This window comes from Notamacropus eugenii, chromosome 5, assembly GCF_028372415.1.
Source record: "Notamacropus eugenii isolate mMacEug1 chromosome 5, mMacEug1.pri_v2, whole genome shotgun sequence".
In the NCBI taxonomy this organism is placed as follows: domain Eukaryota; kingdom Metazoa; phylum Chordata; class Mammalia; order Diprotodontia; family Macropodidae; genus Notamacropus; species Notamacropus eugenii.
The window spans coordinates 78,697,641-78,719,677 of NC_092876.1; the positions used below are offsets into that span (position 1 = coordinate 78,697,641).

At 41.6% G+C, this 22,037-nt stretch overlaps 1 protein-coding gene across 3 annotated transcripts in view; it reads right to left on the reverse strand.

The window, feature by feature from the left end:
- Positions 1-9,242: 9,242 nt before the first annotated feature.
- ZMPSTE24 (zinc metallopeptidase STE24) overlaps positions 9,243-22,037 on the reverse strand; it is a 55,547-nt gene continuing 42,752 nt past the window's right edge. For all 3 annotated transcript variants that reach the window (XM_072609930.1, XM_072609931.1, XM_072609932.1), the window contains 3 exons: positions 18,990-19,094; positions 14,458-14,601; positions 9,243-11,052 (listed from right to left, as the gene is read on the reverse strand). In XM_072609930.1, coding sequence (XP_072466031.1) covers positions 10,828-11,052; positions 14,458-14,601; positions 18,990-19,094 — 474 coding nt within the window. In that variant the 3' untranslated portion in view covers positions 9,243-10,827. The remainder of the gene's footprint in view (positions 11,053-14,457; positions 14,602-18,989; positions 19,095-22,037) is intronic.

A 22,037-nucleotide genomic window follows, 5' to 3' on the forward strand; every position in this document is an offset into this window, starting at 1 on the left:
GTGTGTGTGTGTGTGTGTGTATGTGTGTGTTGTGTGTGTGTGTGTGTGTGTGTGTGTCTGTGTGTATGTACAAGCATTCATTACTATGTGCCAAGTGCTGATAACATTCCCCAACCTTGGGGAGCTCACACTTTCAGGGGGCAGATAGCCTACAAACAACTGTGTACAAACAAGCTATACACAAGATAAGGGGAAGAGGATCCAGAGAAGGGAAGCACTAGGAAAAAGAGCAATCAGGGAAGGCTTCCTGTAAAAGGGAGGATTTTAGCTGGGACTGGAAGGTGGGCGATGGAGAAAAGGGGAGAGAGTGTTTCAGGCACAGATCAGGGAAGACTTCTGGAGGAAGGGGCTTTGGAGCTGGGTTTTAAAGGCTGAAGAGGAACTACTGTTATAATGTCTAGAGAGACAGTATGGCAGAAGAGTGGAGAGAGAGCTGGTTTCACAGTCAGGATGGCCTGGGTTCAAGTCTGGCCTCTGACACATGCTGGCCAAGTCATTTACCCTCTCAAGGCCTTCAGCAACTTTTGGCTCTATAACAGCAGAGCAGACATTGGTCTTCACTGGTGAAAAGGGTTTTTTTTCTCTACCAAGGACATCGCAGGTCTAGACCAAAGGTGAAAGCAAGCACCTGATATTTCTAGGTTTATTCTTAAAGGTGTACAGAGCACTTATGCACACCCTTATTTGCTAGTCCTATGAAGTAGGTACTATTACGCAGTGGGGTCAAATGCATCCCTGTGGGCTGTATACTGACTCAGAAAATCACAAATTGAAATCATCTATGTTGTATTGTATTTTTATTTTGTTAAATTTAATTAACAAAATTTAATTTGATTTTGTTAAAAGTAATTTCTCAATTACATTTCCGGGGTACTAATTTTACTTATCTGCATCAGGTGTTACTATACACAAAAAGAGTCACCATTATAACATATTAGGTTATTTCCATTTTTCAAATGAGGAAACTGAGACTTGGAGAGAATAAGTCAGCAGGTAAAAGAGAAAGAGAAGACATTCCAGGAAAAGGAATAGGAGTAAGGAAAACCAAGGAAAAGGCAAGATGGGATATGTTGGATTGGGAGGGAGGGGAATAGAGAGGAGTTAGATTTGACTGGAGAAATCCAAAGAATGGGGTATGGGGCCAGATGGCCACTGACGTCCCTTTCAAAGTTCAAATTCTGTGGTTCTACATCTCGAAAGCCAGGTTAAGAGAGAGAATCTCGTAGGCAGGGTGCTCAACAGTATCAAGTGCAGGAGAGTAGTCAAGAAGGCTGAAGACTGAAAACAATGCATTAGACAGTGTGGTCTTAGTGGTAGAGGGAGAGAGTAGCTGAAAAGGTCGAGGAGGCATCATGGACAGATAACTTTTTTCAAGAAGTTATCAATGTGTATAACCTATACCAAATTGCCTTCTCCATGAGGCGGGGAGGGGAGGAAGACAGGGAGAGAATTTGGAACTTAAAAAAATGTTTAAAGAAGACTTTTTTCTTTTAAATAGTATTTTATTTTTTCCAATTACATGTGAAGACAGTTTTTAAGATTCATTTTTTCATATAAAATTTTGAGTTCCAAATTTTCTCCCTCCTTCACCTCCCCTTTCCTTTAGACAGTAAGCGATTTGATATAGGTTATATACATGCAACCATGTAAAACACATTTACATATGTCATGTTATGAAAGAAGAAAGAACAAAAGGGAAAAAACATGAAAAATAAGCAAAAATAGTATGCTTTGATTTGTATTCAGACTCCCATCCGTTCTTTCTCTGGAGGTGGATAGCATTTTCCATCAAGAGTCTTTGGGACTTGTCTTGGATCTTCTGCTGAGGAAGCACTAAGTCTACCATAGCTGATCACTACATAATGTTGCAATACTGTGTACAATGTTCTCCTGGTTTTGCTCACTTCACTTTGTATCAGTTCATTTAAATCTTTCAAGGTTAAAAATTGTTAAAAAATGTTTTTACATGTAATTGGGGGGAAAATTAAATGTTAAATAAGAAAATAAAGTTTAAAATATTAGTTATCAGTCTATGAGAGGACAGAAGTTGAGCAATAGTAGAAGGGCTGGGGAAAGGCATTTTTAGAATTGAGGGCGTTTTTCCACATAAGGAAGGAACCATTGAAGGGAAGGCTGAAGATATGAGACCTCACTTTAGAGGTCTCATCTTTTCAGTGAAGCAAGAGAATATTCTCTCCAATATTCTCCAATCAACCACTATAAATATGGTGACTGGAGACATGGTTACCACTGGAGCAAGAGGAGGCTATTTGAGACCCCTCCAGGATCGAATATAAAATCCTCTCTTTGGTATTCCAAGTCCTTTCTGCCTTTCCAGTCTTCTTCTACCATACATCCCACTATATACTGTCAACAAGTGACTCCAGGCATTTTCACTCGTCATCTTCCATGCCTGGAATGTTCTCCTTCACCTCTGCCTTCTACCTTCCTTCAAATTCCAGATAAAATCTCACCTCAGCACCTCTTAATTCTAGCACCTTTCTTCTTTTGATTATCTCCTATTTACCCTATCTATAGCTTGTCTGTACATAGTTCTTTACATGTTGTTTCCCCATTAAACTATGAATTCCTGGAGAGAAGAGACTGCCAAATTTTGTCTTTGTATTGCCAGCATTCAGCACAGTGCTTTGCACACGGTAGGCAGCTACATGCTTACTAATAGTCCCTCTGTACTCTGTCCCAGTCAGACCACATCTGTGTTCACTTCTGAGCACCACAGTATAGGGAGGACATTGACAAACTTCAGGTAACTGGAATAGCGAAGGGTCTCATTGGACTGGTTGAAAGAATTTAGCCTAGAAAAGAAAACATTTAGGGCAGTTCTGAAATTTATTAAATAAAAGAGGGATTCAACTTATTCTGTTTGGGCCCCAGGAGACTGAACCAGGGGCAATGGACTCCTATTCATTGCTGCAAAGAGATGTATTTAGGTTTAATGTCAGGGAAAAAAACTCCAAAAACTTTCTAGCAATCAGAGCTGTCCAAAAGGAGCTGTCTCCATCTGTAGTGGGCTTCCCTTCATAGAAGTCTTCAAGCAAAGGATGACCACTTGCCAGGTCTGAGGTAGCCAGAATTCTTTTAGAAGGACAGATTTAACTAGATGGTTGCTGAGTTTTTTCAACTTTGAAATTCTGTGATTCTGTATTTAGTTTTAGCAATGAGGGTGAACAGGTGTATTCATGAGAGTGAAAGTGGAAGAGGTAAGAGAAAAGGAGGCTGAATTGCAATTTCAAGGGCAAGGTCAAAGAAATGACACTACGTGTGGCCAGAGAAGTACAGAAAGAGGAAGCTGAAAAACTGCGAGGTCCCAATGCTAAGATGGAGAGGACAGAGGAGAGCTGTGAACTAGTCTTCAGGAATCTTCTTAATAGTCTAATTTGGGCAACTCTCTAATCACCTGTCAAGTGAGTTCTCTAATCAAAGTTCCTCCTAGCTCAGAAATGAATTAATTTTTTAAAAAAACTCCAACCATATTAGGTTGGGAATCAGTTGTGCATTCACCTGTTGTGTGACTTTGTGTAAATCCTGACCCATCTCCCTGTTGTATTTCCCTGACTATGAGATGAGGAGTTTGGACTAGATTCTCCCTCTCAGCTCTGCTATTCTAGGATTACCTTTAGGTAGATGAAGCGGCACACTGGAAAGAATAGTGGATGTGGGACCTCAGGCTTGAGCTGTGATCTCAGCCCTCTCAAAATCTGTTCCAATCTATCTTACTAACCTTATTATACACTGCTGTCCTTCACACACTCTTTGGTCCAGCCTTCCTGCTCCTCACCACTGTTCTTTACACACAAGACTGCATCTCCCACATCCAAGTCTTTGCACTAGCTGTTCCTCATGCTTACTGTGCACTCTTAAAATCCTGTTTCCTTCAAAGCTCAGCTCAGACACCACCTTCCACTGAGACCTTTCCTGATCCCATAAACAGCTTCTGCTTCCTTCTCCATAAAAATCACCTTGCACTTGGTGCGTTGGCATTTGCTTCCATGTTTATAAAACCATACTTCTTGTCTCCTCTTATAAAATGCAAATTATTTAAGAGGAGAAAATGTTAAATTTTTGTCTTTGTGTCTCTATAGCCTAACATGGTTCCTGGTACATAGTAGGCACTTAATAAATGTTTGTAGACTGAAAGCATCACAAAGGGGTCAGTGACCCAGGTAAGAATGGCCCAGTTTTAAATGCCTTGCTTGGTGTGGGCAGCTCCGTGCCCAAAGCTGTTAATCATGTGCCAAAGGAGGTCAAAAACCTAGAGATTAACTTTGTCCTGGATGGAGGGAAAGATAAAGATGTTGGGTTGATGAGCAAAGTTAAAGACATAAAAAAGGCAGAAGAGCTAATACTCAGTTGAAGTGATATAACACGTGATATTAGCTTTCTCAACCCCCCTCCCCCATTCCTTAAGCCATAACATCATCAATTCTCTCCTCCCTTCACAGGACATTTCTCCTACACACCAAAGCTAATGTCACGTCCCTGCGACCACCTCCTTCCCAAGGCTCTGCTCCAACGGTCACCTCCTCTCTGTCTCATCGATCTTTAATCTCTCCCTCATTACCGGCTCCATCCTATGGGCTGTAGTCTTAGCTGAATCACAAATAATAGTCTTCCCTTGATCCTAACTATGCAGCTAAGATCCCAATGCATTCCTTCCTTGACTGCTCAACCTACTGAGAATGTAGCCTGCAATCAATGCTTTTTCTTCTTCACTTCCTATAGTCTTCTCAAGCCTTGGAATTGGAATTCTGCTCTCATGACACCACCGAAATTACTAAGGTCACTGATGATCACTTGACTGCCAGATGCAAAGACTTTTTAATCAACCCACAGATTGCTTGGCTTCTCCTGTTGTATTTTTTGGCGGCAATTTGGGGTCACACAGCTAGTACATTATCTGAGGTTGCATTTGAACTCCGGTCCTCCTGCCTTGAGGGCCGACGCTCTATTTAATGCACCACCTCACTGCTCCCCTCAGTTTTGGACACCTATAATCATGCTCTCCCTCTGGATATTGGCATGAGAGATGGCACAATCTTCTGGCTCTTCTCCCACTATTTTCATCACTCCTGTCTTCCTGGCCAGCTCCTCTTCCTCTTCACAGGCCGCTAATAAGGTTCTGTCCCTGGCCTTCACTGGTCTTCTTCAGCAATCTCATTAACTCCCAGTTTCAATCACTCCCTCCATAGAGATCACTCCCAAATCTAAAGCCATATCCACCCCTATTCTCATTGCCACTGGTCATGTCTTCCTTAGAACTACTGAAGCAGCTCCCCTAAGTCTTCCCTCTACGATTCAAAGTTTGTCCTACTACCAGGATTTTTTTTTTAAAACTACATCTGGTTATGTTATGCCTTAACTCAAAAACCTTCAGTGACTCCCCACTCCCTTCAAACTTTTTTGTCTGACATTCACCTCCACTACCTGGTGCTACCCTAACTTTCCAGTTCTGTCTCACATTACTCAGACTCTATGCTCCAGTCAAACGAATGCACAACCTCAGAAATTTAAAACTAGATGCTAAAGATAGCCAGTATTTACACAGCAATTTTGTTTGCAAAACGCTTTACATTTATTACATTTGATTTAACAACTGGAAGGAAGGTGCTATTACTGTTCTTATTCCTGTCCTACAGAGGACACTGAGGTAGAGAGGCCACTTAGCTCTCCATCTCCTATGACCCCACTAAACATGCTCCTCAGCCTGGAACCCCTTTACTGTCTATTTGGTGTCCACGAAAGCCCAACTCAAATATTAGTTCCTTTAGTACATCTCACTGGATTCCCTTGATAATGGCAGAGCTTGGGAAACTCTCTCATGCCTTCATCATTCGGTACTGTTTATTGTAGTTGTGCTTGCATCCCAACTCCCTCCTAGACTGTGAGCTCCTTGAAGATGGTCTTATTTAAAGTCTGCATTTTCTCAAGAGGTGTTCTCTGCATAAAGTATTTGTTGAATTGAGTGAGCTTTGGATCAAAAGTTTCATGACTTTATATTCAATTTAACATTTTTTGAAGTGATGACTTCAATATAGGGCCCCATTTTAGACAGTCAGGATACAAAGATGGAAAAATGGGTCTTTACCATCCAAGACTTTACAATCAAATGGGGAGACCGTAAGAGAAGACACACATACACAGGTACACAAGAGAATAGGTACACGCATATGAGGTAAGATATAAATTCTGTAAGAAAATTTAAGAGAAGCTCCTACAGAGATGGGACTTGGCTGGAGTCTTGAAAGAGATTTCATGCCAAGCAGTCTGCAGAGGAAGAAATTAAAGATATCTACAGTCATATAAAAAAATGCTTTAAATCACTATTGAATAGAGAAACACAGATCAAAACAATCACACCTGTCTGATTGGCTAATATGACAAAACAGGAAAATTATAAATGCTGGAGAAGATGTAGGAAAATTGGAACACTAATGCATTGCTGGTGGAGTTGCGAACTGAGGCAACCATTTTGGAGAATAATTTGGAACTATGCCCAAAGGGCTATAAAAACGTACATACCCTTTGACCCAGCAATACCACTTCTAGGGCTGTATCCCAAACAGAGCATACAAATGGGGAGAGGACATACATGTACAAAAATGTTTATAACAGCTCTTTTTGTGATAGCAAAGAATTGGAAATTGAGGGGACACCCATCATCTGGGGAATGATTGAACAAGTTGTGGCATGTGAATGTAATGGAATACTACTGCGCTGTAAGAAATGATGAGCAAGCAGACTTCACAAAAGCCTGGAAAAACTTACATGAACTGATGCTGAGTGAGGGGAGCAGAATGAGGAGAACATTGTACACAGTTACAGACACAGTGTGCAATGACTTTGATAGACTTGGCTCTTCTCAGTAATTCAAGGTTCTAAGACAACTCCAAAAGGCTTATGATGGAAAATGCTGTCCACGTCCAGAGAAAGAATTATGGAATCTGAATGCAGATCAAAGCAGACTATTTGTTCTCTTTTTTGCTGTTTCTTTTTTCTCGTGGTTCATTTCATTGGTTCTAATTCTTCTTTACAACATGATTAATGTAAAAATGTTGAATATGAATGCATATGTAGAGCCTATATCAGATTGCACACCTTCTTGGGGAGGGATTGAAAATTTAAAACTCAAAAGCCTATGAGACTCAATGTTGCAAACTAAAAATAAATTTTTTTTAAAAAAGGGATTTCACATACAGTTATACTGCACAGTCCAGGGATAGGACTCAGGCGTGGTGGGTGGTGGGGAACTCTTAGGGGCAAGACACAGCACAAACTTAATGGAATGATGATTATGCTTAAGTAGTTGACTGTAAAGGCCAGGTAAGGGGCAATGGACTGAATGAACTGGAACAGGATGGATTAGAAATGTCTACAGCAGGTGAAAAGCTGCCTCAGCAGACATGAAGGAGGCTGTGGTAATAATGTCGCAGTTGAGGAAGCACTGTCTGTCACAAGGCCCTGGAAAGGCTGGGTCTGAACACTCCCCCTTGTAGAGTACCTATGGTGGTGCTGAAGTCACTTCTGAGCAGTAAGCTTTTTGATGTTGAGCTCACTATAATGTGTCCTACATGGTGGCCTTGACCCTGATGACTTTTCCTTGCTAGACTCCTAGAGCAGCTTCCTCTCCACCCATCACTCCTTGAACCCTTTGCAACCTGATTCAACTGAAACTGCTTTTTCAAATGTTGCTAGTGACATCGGCCAAACTGAAGACTTTGGACTGTCTCACAGTCTTTATTTCTAGCTGGTTTTTTAAGATTGCTTTTTCCAGGTTCTTTCTACTTACCTGACCACTCTTTCACTTCCTCTCCTTAATTATCATCCATAGTCCAACCCTATGCACTAGTGTTCTACATGGCTCTGTCCTAGGCTTTCTTTGCTTGTCTACTTTTTGCTTTTGGAAGTCTGATGAGACCAATGAGCCTCTTGTCAGAATGCGTTATGTCTACTCGTAATGAAAGGAAATGCTAAATTTCACTTTGAGGTCAGAGAAAATAAAGAGGAATTTTTTTCTTCATCTAACTTCTAAGACCTCCTGAAATCTATCCTCAGGGCAGGAGATCCCAGGGTAATAACCCCTCTGCATCTATCCTTTGGTGGTCTCGTTGCTCCTGAGTTAAGAAAACTACATATCTAGTCCTAATCTCTGTGTGAACTCAGCTTCTTTGTCTCTCCATGAACAGTCACCACAGTAGTTGTAGCCACCATTATTCACCATCCATGAACCACAGACCTCAAAATCCTTTAGAACCTTCCTGTCTTCACTAGGCCTGACACTTTCAGCCCAGCAGTCTGACTCCAACCTGTTTTCTCTCGCAGACTTAGGACATAAATGCCCTTCACAGTCTACAGCACAGCTTCGTCCAGTGACCTAGCTGTTCTCTGAATGTCACACGCCACCTTCAACCTCCATGGAGGCTGGCCCCATTGCATTTCATCTTCATTTCTTGCTTTCAGAAGGCTATTCCTTCAAGACTCAGCTCATAGAACAGCTTCACCATGAAGCCTCCTCTGATTTCCCCCTTCCCCACCCCAGGTGCAAGTGTTCTTTTCCTCCTCAAGTCATCTTAGAGTATTTCGGGTCTCTCTTTTGCACTCACCACATATTAACCTGTATTTTATTTATATTACTTGTATCTGGTATAGTAACAAATAGGCTTCTTGAAGGTAGATTATTTTAAAAATCTTTTGTATTCCTAGCAGCTACCAAAATGCTTTAGTAAATGTTTGTACAGTAGGTACTTAATAAACATTTAGTTGAATTAGGTTAATTCCCCAGACTGCATCCCTAAGCTGCTTAGACTTCTGCTGTCTGCTAGACCCCCTTCCACAAGTCTTGACCAACTCAATTCTCACTGTATGACAGCAGGGGAACATGATCAAAACATCTAAGGAAGTTTAATTTGACTTCCAGGAGGGCAGACTGAAGTGGTTCTGAGTGGAGGCTCCAATTAGTAAGTTTGATGTTGAAAGCAGTTAGGCTCATGATCTTTGAGCTGCCTCAAACCTGAGATAATACAATCAGAGGGGAGTAAAAAGAAGCTACACACGACTACAAGACTAGGCCAGGGAACATGGTTCAGACACAGCCTCAAGGGTGTAAACCCTGGGGGCCACCTCTTCACATGGCACCAGCAGGCTGCTCTGGTGGGCAGAGCATGAGCCTGGGAAGTGGATAAAACAAAGAGTCTCCCCAACAAATTAAAAATAGAATATACAACTTTCCATTGGCAATTTTTAATGTTTGACTTGTGCTGGATTCAACTGTGAGTTTAAAGGCACAGGAGGAAGGGAATGTCACTGAGAAGGAAGAGATAAGGAACAAGGGAGGCTGGAAGAATAAAACTGTAGGAACCCCCCCTCCCCACTCGCATTCTGCCTAAGGAAATAAACAATGCATTAAAACAGTGATACTGACTTTGATCATATTTTCATGTGAAGAAATCATCCCAAACCTCAGCTGTGCAAAATTTTACTGACAGAAATCTAAAGGCTGGTTCCATTCCCATTTGGAGCAGATACCCAGAAAGCACATGTACCAAGGGGATGACTTCAGACACAAAAATTTAGGGCTTCCTCAGGCATTTGTACACAATTATCAGGTAGTCACATACACATTTCTTTTAAAATGTCAAAAAGAACCTCAGGGTGGAAGGCTGTTCTGAAATAAAAATAGCTTGACCATTGACAACTACTACAACTGGTCTAAGTGGATGCTAGGCTTGATTCATAGCTCTGGTCACTTCCTGAGGAAAGGGGGGTGGGGAGGGTGGGGAAGAGAGTGTAAACAGAGGAGGTTTTCTCCAAACAGGTAATACTTTTGTAGTTTTTACTGATTTCATAGGGCTTCACCTAAGCACAAAAAGAAACTTGTCATCTTGGAGGTCTGTAAAAATTCCATTCTGTCCTTTCTCCAAATTTTGTCCCTTTTTAAATATGGAAGCTTGCATAATATGGTTGTTTCTGCCCAAAAGAGGAACACATAACTTTCCTTATTGGGGCCTGGTTAAAGTCAGGGATTTTAGGAAGGGATTATAAATGCAAAAAAGTTAAAGGGTATTTTGAAAAACACTACTGATTTGCCTAACATGTCACTGGAAGCACATGGCTTTGCCCAAATGACATTAAGTCTTCAGTCAATTGTGATATCCTATATACTGTAGAATAGATCCTGATGAATAAAATCCTATAAAACAACAAGTAACAAAAATGTCTTAGAATTGCCCACCTCAGTGTGAATACAGGGGTGGAACTCAAAAACATATTTATAACCATATTTCATCAGAATAATGCCAGCTGTAATGACAAGTACCTTCCTCATTATTTAAAACACTGATTGGTTGATCAGATTAAACATGAACAATTTGAACTATTTAAATTCAAAGATGCAAATTTGGTATGAGCACAATGATTTAGGACCATGGTCTCAGCCTTGTAGAAAGGTTTCAGAGGAAGAGATAACCCCTCCAAAGATGTGCCTGAAGTATCCAGTGGGCAGATTCAATTACAGGCATGAAAATGAATACTTTTATGTTTGTTCAAATAAGATGGGGATAAATTATATCATCAACAGTAAAGTAAAAATAACTTTATGTACAATGTTTTTAAAGCCCATCTGGTATTTTCCTTTTTTTAAAAAAATGATTATTCCAATCAACTTAAGAATGGGATATTAAATGCATTTAAATTGGGGCACCCACCTGCACTTAATCTGTCTTAAAAAAAGGTAAAAACATTAAGAGCTAGAACATGCTGCCAGGACAGAAACTTTCGGAAACTTGTCTTCAAGCACAGGCCCTGGGCATCTCAGTCTTGTTTTGAATCCTGCAAAGCTTGAAGTCTCTCTAGCAGTGGAGGATGGGAATAATGCCACATTGAAAATAACCAGTCAGAAACAGGAAATCCCAAGTTGTCTTTGTTTAGTTTGATCAGGGCTGAGTATAAGTCTTTAGCTTTTCCAAGTTTCTTGGCAAATGCATCTGCCTGGAACTCAAATCTTCGGCTCAGAACTGTGAGACAAAAAGAAAGGACCTGAAGGAAGGGAAGGGAAAGAAAGGGTTACTGGGAGAGCAGGGCTTTGATTCTCACTGAAGATGTAGTGATGTTGAGATCATGAAGGAAGTGACAAAGTAGGGCCTGGTGAATACAGTGAAGTTCAAGGATACGGAACAGGAGTGGGCATCTCTACAAAGTAACAAGGTGGTCCTATTCGGGTCCACATGTCTGAGAACACATCTCTAACCCATCATTTTTCAGATGGGAGAAGAAGGGCCTACACAGCTAAATGACTTGCCTGGGGTCACAGAAGTGGTGAGCAGCAGGACTGGGCCCCAAGTTCAGGCCCCTTTCACTGTATCTTACTCTCTTCAAAAAGAAGAGTCTTTCCTCAGGGTAAGTCACTCCAGCTCTGAAGTGACAATGACGATCGTACTGATTGATGTCAAATACTAGGGTCGCAACAAAATATTTAAATACCCTTCAAAAATAATGAGGCAGTTGAGTATAATGGAAAGAACGTTGGACATGGAGTCGGGAATCCTACCTCTGACATTCACCCTCTCTAAGCCTCAGCTTTCTCATTTATAACACGGGCATCATAATAAATTGTGAAGACAGTGATCATAAATGTCAGCTAAAGTAAGGAAAATAATGTTTTAAAAACAAGAAAACAACAGCATTTCTGTGCTAGAAAGGATAATGGGAGGGCACCTACTCTGCCACCTAAAGGAAGCACACAAATCCTCTACAACTCTCCTTGGTCACCTAACCTGTATGAAGACCTTCAGTGATGGGAAATTCAACATCCTCCACAAAGCTCACCCACCTTTTCCAGAGTTCACCCTGACCTCCCCTCCACCCCTGGGAGACAAGGGGTTCCTATGATGCTCCCAACATCTAAAAGTCCCACAGCAGTTCTGTGCCTACACTTTTCTTATGCACTGATTTTGGGTGGAGGGAGGGTGGTTGGTGTCTGTGAGTCTAGAAGGAAGAAATTTACATATATATATATATTTTCCCTAACCTCTAGCATTTTCTTCACTTTGAATTCAAAGAATTTTTCTGAGAAGAGGTCCTCCAGTCACAGAGAATCTAAGATCCTGAAGGGCAGGGGATGTCATTTCTGTCATTGTCTCCCAAGTGCCAGTGTAACATCTTGCATACAGTCAATGCTTAATAAATGTTTGCTGAGTTGAACATTAAGTTAGCTCTTTGGCTGCCCTGTCACTGCTGTCCCAGGCTGAGCTCCCAGGTCCCCAAGCTCTCTATATCCTTCTCACAAAAACTGCCCCTCTAGTTACATCTCTCCCTTTTTGTGCATGAATAATTCTCTCAAATACCAAGGACTTTTTCTTTCATTAGCAGACTTTAAAGATCTAAATTAATAATTTTATAGAAAACTATGATGGGGCCCACTAGTATTCCAAGCTCAAAAGACTGTTGGAACTTCTCTTTGGGAAATGATCCCAGACTCCACTCATAAGTAAAGTTAGAAAATCTACTCTGTTATTTTGAAGCTTTTTTTTCCATTCAAATGAAATCTACTCAATTCATTCATCGTATACTTTTACACATCAGATTTAGCTCCAAGCCTGGCCATTTCTAAAAATCAAATACATTTTCAAAGATTAAAGACTCATTACCACTGAAATCCAAATGTATTTTGAAACAGCATAACTGAGGAAAATGTATGGCCTCCCAACACAACTGCTTTAATGCAAACAATGCTCTTTGAGTTATTTAGGAACCCCCTGTTTGTGCCTTGTTTCAAGTTCTGCCAATCTATGCAGAGATCAATGAAACACCTCACTATTACTTAGCCTAGCTTTGAAATTCTTTCTTTTTAACATTTTCAGCTTATCATTCTGATCATCATAGTCTTGCTTAGTTTAATGATCCCATTTATTACTAAGTAGGGAGTTATGCAATGCTGCTCAATCAGGGTGTGACTGTAAGCCTGGCTCCTGCAGGCTGTGCCAGGAGAGTCGAAGTTGTGGCAGGTTCCTGTCAGGTTGGAAAGGCTGTAAGCTAAGCTTGTGTGTCTGACCTCTGAGGACCAGCCTCACTAAGTGCAAAGAGGCTCATCACTAAAAGGTTGCCCACCATTCTTATGAAGAGTGTACCCTCTAACACTGGGGCCTGTGCTGGTAGAGGTAGTGCTCACTCTGAGAAAACTGGCTGAAGGACACCCTACTTTTGTGTTCATCCCATAGTACTGCCCATACCCAATAAATTCTAGATGACTGTTCTTTGTTTGTACTGAACCTCACATTCAATAGAACCTCATCAATCTCCTCCTTTGTGTAGTTTATACCTTGCCAGTGCTATTCTCATAGTGACTGGGATACCAGTTACATCAGGATCTGTAGTCAATGAATGTCTCCTGATTTGTTCTAGCAGGTTTCTAAGCTGGGGTCTTGTCTGCACTGGCTCCACTCTTCTGCTGAGTTAACTGCTGATTCCAAAGGCAGATTTCACTACTCTCACCATGGTCAAGCATAGAATACCCTTAGAGAACAGTACAATGTCAGAGCCACAAAGGATTTCCAAGAGCATCTTGTCCAACTCACTGCTGAACGATAACCTCACCCCCGCCCCCTAATGAGGGATCATCCAGCCTCCAAAAAAAAAGCTCTCAAAACCTCAGAGAATTTCCATTAGAACATTCTCCTTATATTGTGTTGGAATTTGCTTCTCTTTAAATTGCACCCATTATAGGCCATGTGGCATAGTGAAAATAGCAACAGGCCTGAAGCCAGAGGGCCTGGGTCTGAATGCTGGCCTTGCTGCTCACTGTCTCTGTGACCATGGGCAGGTCACTAATCGTCTCTGAAGGGGGAAGGTCTCAGTTAGTTGGTTGGCTGCTGAGGTCATCTATGATCCTAATTTGACCCTCTTTAGCCAAGCTGCTTCCCTGTTTCCTCAGATCTTCTTTTGGGGAAGCTTTTCTCCTACTTCCAGAAGGCCAAAAGCTAGGTACAGGCCTGCCTCTCATAACTTCCTCCCAGTTGCTAAAGGTCTCCTTGTCCACTTTCCAAGGGCTTGAGAGGTATTATTAAGAGTTTCTTTCTTGACCACTATGGTAGGGCCCTTGGCCATTCTAGTATCTCTTGGCAAACTTTGTCTTTTCTCAAATTTAACCATCGTTCCGTTGTCTTTTTCATGTTTAATACCAGCATCTAGTTACTACTTTGGTCTAGGCAACAGCCTGTTCTACTCACAGCGTAGTCACTCCACCTACAATGAAAAAGAGTCCCTTGAGCACCTGACCACCTAAAATCACCCTCCCATGTCCCATCACTTAGTGTACATGTTGAATAAACAGATTTGCTGATCTTTCAAGGCCTTTCATGGGGAATGGTGTAGTATTTCAAAGACTGTCCTAGAGGTCCAGGATTCAGTAAATTATGTAAACACATTTAAAAGGTCATACTTTACCTCATTGTAAGGTGAAAAAATAAACTGGAAGATGATCATTAGTCCAATCAGAGTGGGTTGAGAATCATAAAAACCAAATGCAGCAAAGAGTTCTTTTTGACCAATTAATACGGCAAATAAGAAAAAACAAAGGAAAGAATTCATCTAAAATGGAAGAGACAGATATACCAAATTATGGTTAGAATGATCTCAGCACAGGGTGACATTCAATGGCCTGGATTTCATTTTTAAATTCTAACACATACTCTCATTTTAAGAATGACATTAAATGTGATCACAGAAAAGGCCATGTGCTTAGTTTCACTTCTGCCCCAGACAGCAAGGGAAAAAAAAGCTTGCAAGTATTTAGGGTTCCCAGTCCTGTGCTTGGAGATATTCTTAACTTAAAATGTTCATAGCACTTCAAGGATAAAAGTGTTTTAAGACCATGATTCTACCTGATCCCTACACAATGACTCAATGAGAAAGCTAACCTAAGTATTCGTATTCTCCCTTTACAGGAGAGGAAACGAACACAGAGCAAAATAAGGTAATTTCCAAAATTCAGAGAAAACAATCACAAAGCCAACGCTTGAACTGAGGTCTGCCTATTCTATGCCCAGGGCTCTCCCCACTTCCCTATGCTATCTCTTTCAAGTATGCATGAGGGCAAACTGAACCAATTCACAATTTCACCAACAATGTAAAAGGGGACCTTGTGTTTCAACAACTCTCAACACTGTCAGTCTGATCTTTTGTCAGCTTTGCTAATTTTTTGGGTGTGAAGTGAAATCTCTAAGTTGTCAAAGCAACTTCTTATTAGCGATCTCAAGCTATCTTTCATATGATGGTTACTAATTTTCCATTTCTACATGTTTTAACCACTCGTCCATTAGAGAATGGTTCTTGAATATCAGACCATTATCAAAGTTTTCTAATACAAAAATTTTTTCCCAATTGACAGTTTTCCATCTTATCCCAACCACATTAATTCTGTTTATACAAAACCAGCTGCTATGGAGCCTAAGACCACGTTAACTTCTCTGGCTGCCAACTTACATGTTATCATTCAAATTTCAAATCTGAGCCTTGTTCCAGCAGCAGCCGTGTGGCCTCAATGGCAGATGCTGTTTCCCTAGGGCCTCTTCATTCATATGACCTCTTGATCCTTATTCAAAGCCTAACTCTCTTCTCTGGGTGACTTTTTTAGTTCTCACTTTCTGTCTCATACAGCCTTTAGCTCATTTGTAAAGAAATATTATCCCACTCAATGTATATTTAGTTCACCCACAATTACCAATATTTTCATGTCTGTTTTTCTACTGCCTCCCATGTTGCTGGACTCAAAAAAATTGGCTTTTTGTCTAGTAATGAATGATCTATATTATCTCTAAGATCCCTTGCATCTCTGAATCCTGTCACTAAATGATGAAATGGAGCTGCCTATGACACAGGTTTTAATGGAATTCAAACAAAAAGGGACCAGAAACTACTAAACAAATTGTAGTACATATAAATACAGTAGAACACTACTGCGTTGTAATGAAATATGAGAAGTATGAGAAGACAACTGATAAAAAGTAAAGCAGAACAAGGAAAGAACATACACAGAGGCAGCATGGTGAAGTGAAGAAAGAATTGAGCTCTGGAGTCAGGAAGACTTGGGTTCAAGTTTTGTCTCTGACAGGTAGGTCAGACAATCTTGGACAAGTCACCACGTCTCATGAGCCTAAGCAACTCTCTCAAGACCCTGAAGTTGCAGAAGTTACCTGCTTCTCTCTAAGTAAAGATATCTGCATCTATGAGATAATATATACATAAAATGTGACTATATATAATGTGCATATGTATTTTTTATTTATACACATATATAGAGACATAGGGGGAAACAGAGAGTAGTAGAGGTGAGGAGGGAAGAAGAGGGAGAGGACAGAAGGGTGGATGAAAGAAGAGGGGACAGAAAGTGAGAAAGAGAGGAGGGGACAGAGAATTTATTTTTTTTGTTTGGTCCTGTGATTTCACATACATATAAATATGTATGCATATGTATATATGTATATTATTATACATACACATGTAATGGAAAGGCTAGTAACAATCAAATCTGACCATTCTGTAATTACAATGACCAAAGTGACTCCAACAGGACATTCGAATATACCCCACTCCCTTTTTAAGTAGAGGGGGAACTAGGGAGTCAGAATGATGAATATAACGACAAACTTGAGTAATGAGTTAGTTTTGCTAGGCTGCTTTCCCCCCCACCTTTTTAAGTTCTTTGCCGTATGGGATGGCTTTGTGGGAAAGAAAGGGAAAAAGGAGATACAAAAGCAAGATAGCAATAAAAATGTTATAAAAATGGATCAAAATCGTCTTGTGGTTAGGGGCAAAACTGGTAAAAATGATGGTGGAAAAGAAAATTTTGCTGTGAAATGCTGGCTGGAAAAATGACAAAATCCGTCAGTGCCTCATTTCATGCGGCTTTCCTCCTCATGCCTGGAAGCCAACAAAATGACATATCAGGAGTGATGAGGACAAGGACAAGAATGTGCTGCTCTCAAGGTACAGGCACAGACCAAGTTATTGCAGGTTTGGTCCCCTGCGACAAAGTGATTATCGCAATAAAGTGAGTCACATGAATTCTGAGGTTTGCATATAAAGGCTATCTTTACACAGTACTGTAGTCTACTAAGTGTGCACTAGTATTCTGTCAAAAAAAACCCAAACCCTACATTGTATATACCTTAAATTTAAAATATTTTATCACTACAAAATGCTAACCATCATCTAAGCCTTCAGTGAGTCTGAATCATTCTGCTGGTGGAGGGTCCTGCCTTGATGTTGATGGCTGCTGACTGATGAGGGCATAAGCTGCCACATCAACTGACTCTTTCACTTGAACACTTAGAGGCCTAGTTTCAATATGATTTTGCCTCATAGGGAAGCCCAAGGGAAGGGAGAGAGATTGGGGAATAGGCAATTGGTTGTTGAACAGTCAGAACATACACATTTACTGATTAAGTTTGTCGGCTTATATATATCTAGACAGGCATGGTTGATAAAGTCCCAAAACAATGACAACAGTAATATCAAAGATCACTGATCGGAATATAATAAAATAATAAAAAAGTATGAAATATTGTGAGAATTATCAAAAGATCATACAAAGACATAATGTGAGCACATGCTGCTGAAAAAATGGCACCTGTAGATTTCACACAGAATTGCCACAAACCTTCAAGTTGTAAAAAACTGCAATAAAGTGAAGCATGCCTATACTAATCTTCTGCCTGAATATCAAGATGTTCTGGAGCTGCACAAACAGTCTGGTGAATTTGTAGCATGTGTGTTTCTTTTATCAAGATGAAGAATAATAATAACTTTTTTTTTTTTTTAAAGCAAGGTGTGCAGACAATGATGGATTTTGAACCTGGATTCACATCCTGGCTCTGTGACCTTGGCCAAGCTCTTTGGGCTTCCCTCTCCATATCTGTAAAATCAGAGGCTTCTCAGACTTATTTGTGTCATGACCCCATGGGCAGTCCAGAGCCTTCCTTAGAATAGTGAGGTTTTCTAAAACAATGGATAAAATAAAATGCCCTATAGGTTACAAGCAAAATGAATAATAATGAAATAGTTATGAAAATATTTTTAAAATTCCTAGACCCCAGGCTAAGACTCTCTAGACTAGGTGATCTCTAAAATCCATTCCAACTCTAAATTTTATAAACCCAACTTTGGGATAAAGACCCAAACCCTGCAAGAATTCCCACTCCAGGGTTAGTGAGGAGTGGTAACACACGCCTATAAATCCCTGCTACTCTGGAGGCTGAGGCTGGGGATTGCCTGAGTTCAGGAGTTCTGAGTTGCAACAGGATAAAGTCGAGAGACATTAATTCTAGTAACAATATAGTGAGTTCCCAGAAGAGAAGACTACCAGGCTGTCCAAAGAGGGGTTAATCAGTCCAAGTCAGAAGAAAAAAAAGTTTTAACCTTAAAGCTTTTGTAGAGATCAGTATGAGGAGTGGGTCCATGAGAGGCTGCTGCACTTACAGCCTGGGGAAGATTAAGGACACCTACTCTGCAAAAAAAGAATTCCCACTCCATACATTGATCTTCTCTCCTCTGTCTTCCTTCCCCTCAATGGCTACATTTGTCAAAGTCTTGGTCAGGGGTAGGGAACCTGCAGCCTTGAGGCCTGTGGAACCTGTGGCCCTTTAGGTGTGATCTTTTGACTGAGTCCAAGTTTTACAGAATAAATACTTTTATTAAGGGAATTTCTTCTGTGAAGTTTGGATTCAGTCAAAGAGCTGCACTTGAGGACCTAGAGGGCCACATGGGGCCTCAAGGCTGCAGGTTCCTCACCTCTGCCTTTGGAAGTCAATGACTTCCACAATGCCAGTAACTGAAAAGGAATCTGGAGAAGTGCAGCAAAATAGTGATTCCTGGCTATCCTCTCCAGGAAAGGAGAAAGCACAAGTATACATTTGACTTAGAGCAGAGAAGTTGGAAGAGCAGGCCCTCTAAGCAAACCAGAAAGCGCACACACTCACCTGACTGATAACAATATTTTTGACAGTGTGGCCTAACTTCCAGTGGCCCAGTTCATGGCCAAGAACAGCAAGAACTTCTTCATTTTTGCAGCCTTGTTTCTTATTCTGAGTAAAAAAAAATAACAATCAGCATAGGAATCTATTTTAAGGAACATCTCTTGAATCAACAGTAAGAATATGGCTAAGAGAGCCTCATCAAGCTCAGCTCATGCTCATGATAAGCCCGGGGTTTTTTCTCTTTGTATTCCTAAGAGGCAGGCGAGGAGGGGTGTCACCCTCAGCAACGTTTGTTCAGCCAACAGTCATTCCTTTGTTCGATGTAGGCTTATTGAAGGAGCCTAGCACAGTGTCTTTCCTGTAAGAAATAGCTGCTGTTACTGAGTGCCTAATCTACACAAAGGGGCACCTGGGGAGGAGAGAAATGCAAGGGTGAGAGAGACAAGTCACTGCCTTTGCAGAACTTAGAGTCTGGCAGAAGAATAAGATACACAGAGAATTATAAGATACCATCATCATAACAGCTGCAATCCACATATAAAGATTTAACATTTGTTTATAAGGTCAGATCAGATTTAATCCCATATGGCATGCAGCGATAGATATTGTTACCCTTATTTTGCAGATAAGGAAATTGAGGCTCAGAGAAACTTGCTCATGATTACACAGCTACTAACAAGTGAAGTCAGACACTGCTCCAGGAAGAGCTTCCTCCCCATGACTCCCGATCAGGCACCAGAGGGGGAAGTCTAAAGGAAAACATCTGTTACAGATCACAGGCATCTTGGAAGGCAGCTGAAGGGCAGGCATTTGAGGTGAGACTTCAAAGATGGCAAGGAATTAGTGAACATCTAAAAAGAGACGCAATCACCACCAAGAGACAACAAAGCCCTATCAAGAACAGATCATACAAGATCAACTTCATTTCCTGTCTTGGAGGGTGACTAATTTGGGAGATTAAGGGAATGCTACAGAAACTGCTTATCTATATTTTTAAGCACTTGAAGTTTCTCATGTTATTTTTGGATACTATACGGCATACGGGCTGTACAAGAGTACAGATAGGTATATGTGGAAATAGAAGACAGGACCCAAAGAGAGGCCATTGGTTTGTCAACTCCAAATGGGGTCTCTATCCACATGCCCTAGGGAGATCGCTCTTGACTCTGCGGTAGCTCAGCTAGCATTTTTCATTAATGCCTCAGGAAGGCATAAAGAGCAATGATCAAACCTGCAAATGACCCCAAGTGGGGAAGAACAGCTACCATGGATTCATCTATGATTTCTTTGGCACAGGGAACTTCTCTCTGCTGGAACAGACGGGTACCTTCTTTGAGAATTCGTCTTGATGAGTTGTCCAGAGAGAGGAAGGACTTACTGGCTCAGGGTCACAGGACCAGTGGGACTATGGGCAGCTTCCTGGCTCTGAGGCTAGTTTCTTCTGCCTGTCTCTCCACAGAGAGCAGATAGGAAAAATCTGATTTAGATGATAGAATGTGAATCTAAAAAAATGGCTGCTGCTTAGAACATCAACTGAGTTTTCTAATAAGATGAAATTAACAGGGATAAATATATCCCTGACATCCAAAAAATCAATCACTCAAAAGTAAGAAAGAAGGAGCCATGGATACAGTGTTGTTTATTTTGAAAGACTGAGCTTTTAGTAGATTTTAAGCATCATATTAATCAATGATGTGATATGATAGCCAAAAACCCCTCATTAAATCTTCTGCTGAATTAGAACTGGTCTCATATCTAGACTAGAGAGGTGACAGGGACCAATTCATTTCTGCATATGTATCCACTGTACCTAGCACAGGGTAGGCACTCAATAAATATGTGCTGACTGGTGAGGACAGAAAATGCAGTAACCCTAACAGGGCTTGGAAGAAGGAAAGGAAAAACTGGCCCCCAGCTCATGATGAGGGGCATCCCCAGGATATCCCTGCTATAGCAGGCTTTGGGAACAGTTGAACTAGACACCTTTCAGGGGATTTAAGAAAGCCAGATGATGAAGAAAAGCCTGGGCATACCTCAGGTACATGGGAGAGGCAGGTGGTAAGAGTGAGCACAGGAAAGAAGGGCTGAGGCTGACGGGGCAGTGTGGTTATTGTGCCCCTGGTGTGGAGTCTGGGTCTCTTCTTTGCTGTCACTGATCCTGGTTATGGTCCCTGCTGCCCAAGACCATATACAACATTCCTAGAACTGGAGAAGAGGATCCTATAACTGTCTGTCTGAATTATACCAGCTGTCATCCCAACTCTGTGTCTTTGGAGAAGGGATGCCCTATGGCATTCAATGGATGTGTGACAAAGGTCTGCCCTGAAATCATGAGATGTCAGGGGAATGATCCAGAAGTTACCAAGAGGATCATCACAAAGCTGGGGCGGAGTGTGCAACAGCAAATTCAGACCACTCCTTAAATTTTTCCAATGGAGAAAATCTCTTCAACCTTCCTCCTGGCACACTGGTGCTTAGTCCTCAGATGCATAAGCTCTGAAGACTCCACTAAGAAGAGAAGAGGTTGGGGGACGGAGCCAAGATGGCGGAGTAGAAAGACGCACATACACATAGCTCCGAACCCACAACCCACAGAACGGCTACAGGGGAGTAACTCACGGCGAATTCTGCACCCAGAGGACACGGAACATTGGAGTGAGGGAGATTTCTGTTCCGGAGAGACCTGCAAACCTCTCGCGGGGGGTCCTTAGCGCTGTGGACTAGGCGCCGGGACTGGGAGCTGAGGGCAGCCCTGCTGCGGCCGCGGCACCGAGAGGAAAAGATCCAAGCGGGCTTCGGGGACGGGATCTCCAGCGGCCATGCGGGTCCCTCCACCCACAGAGGGACCTGCAAACCTCTCGCAAAAGGTCCGTCGCGCTGCAGACGCGGAGCGGAGCCCAGCCCAGCCCAGACCTGCTGCGGCCACGGCACCAAGAGAAACAGACCCGAGTAGGCTTCAGGGACGGGATCTCCAGCAGCCGCACAAGTCCCTCCGCCCACAGGTGACGGGGGTCAGTGAGAGAGTCTCTTTGGCGGGTCGAGAGGAGGCGA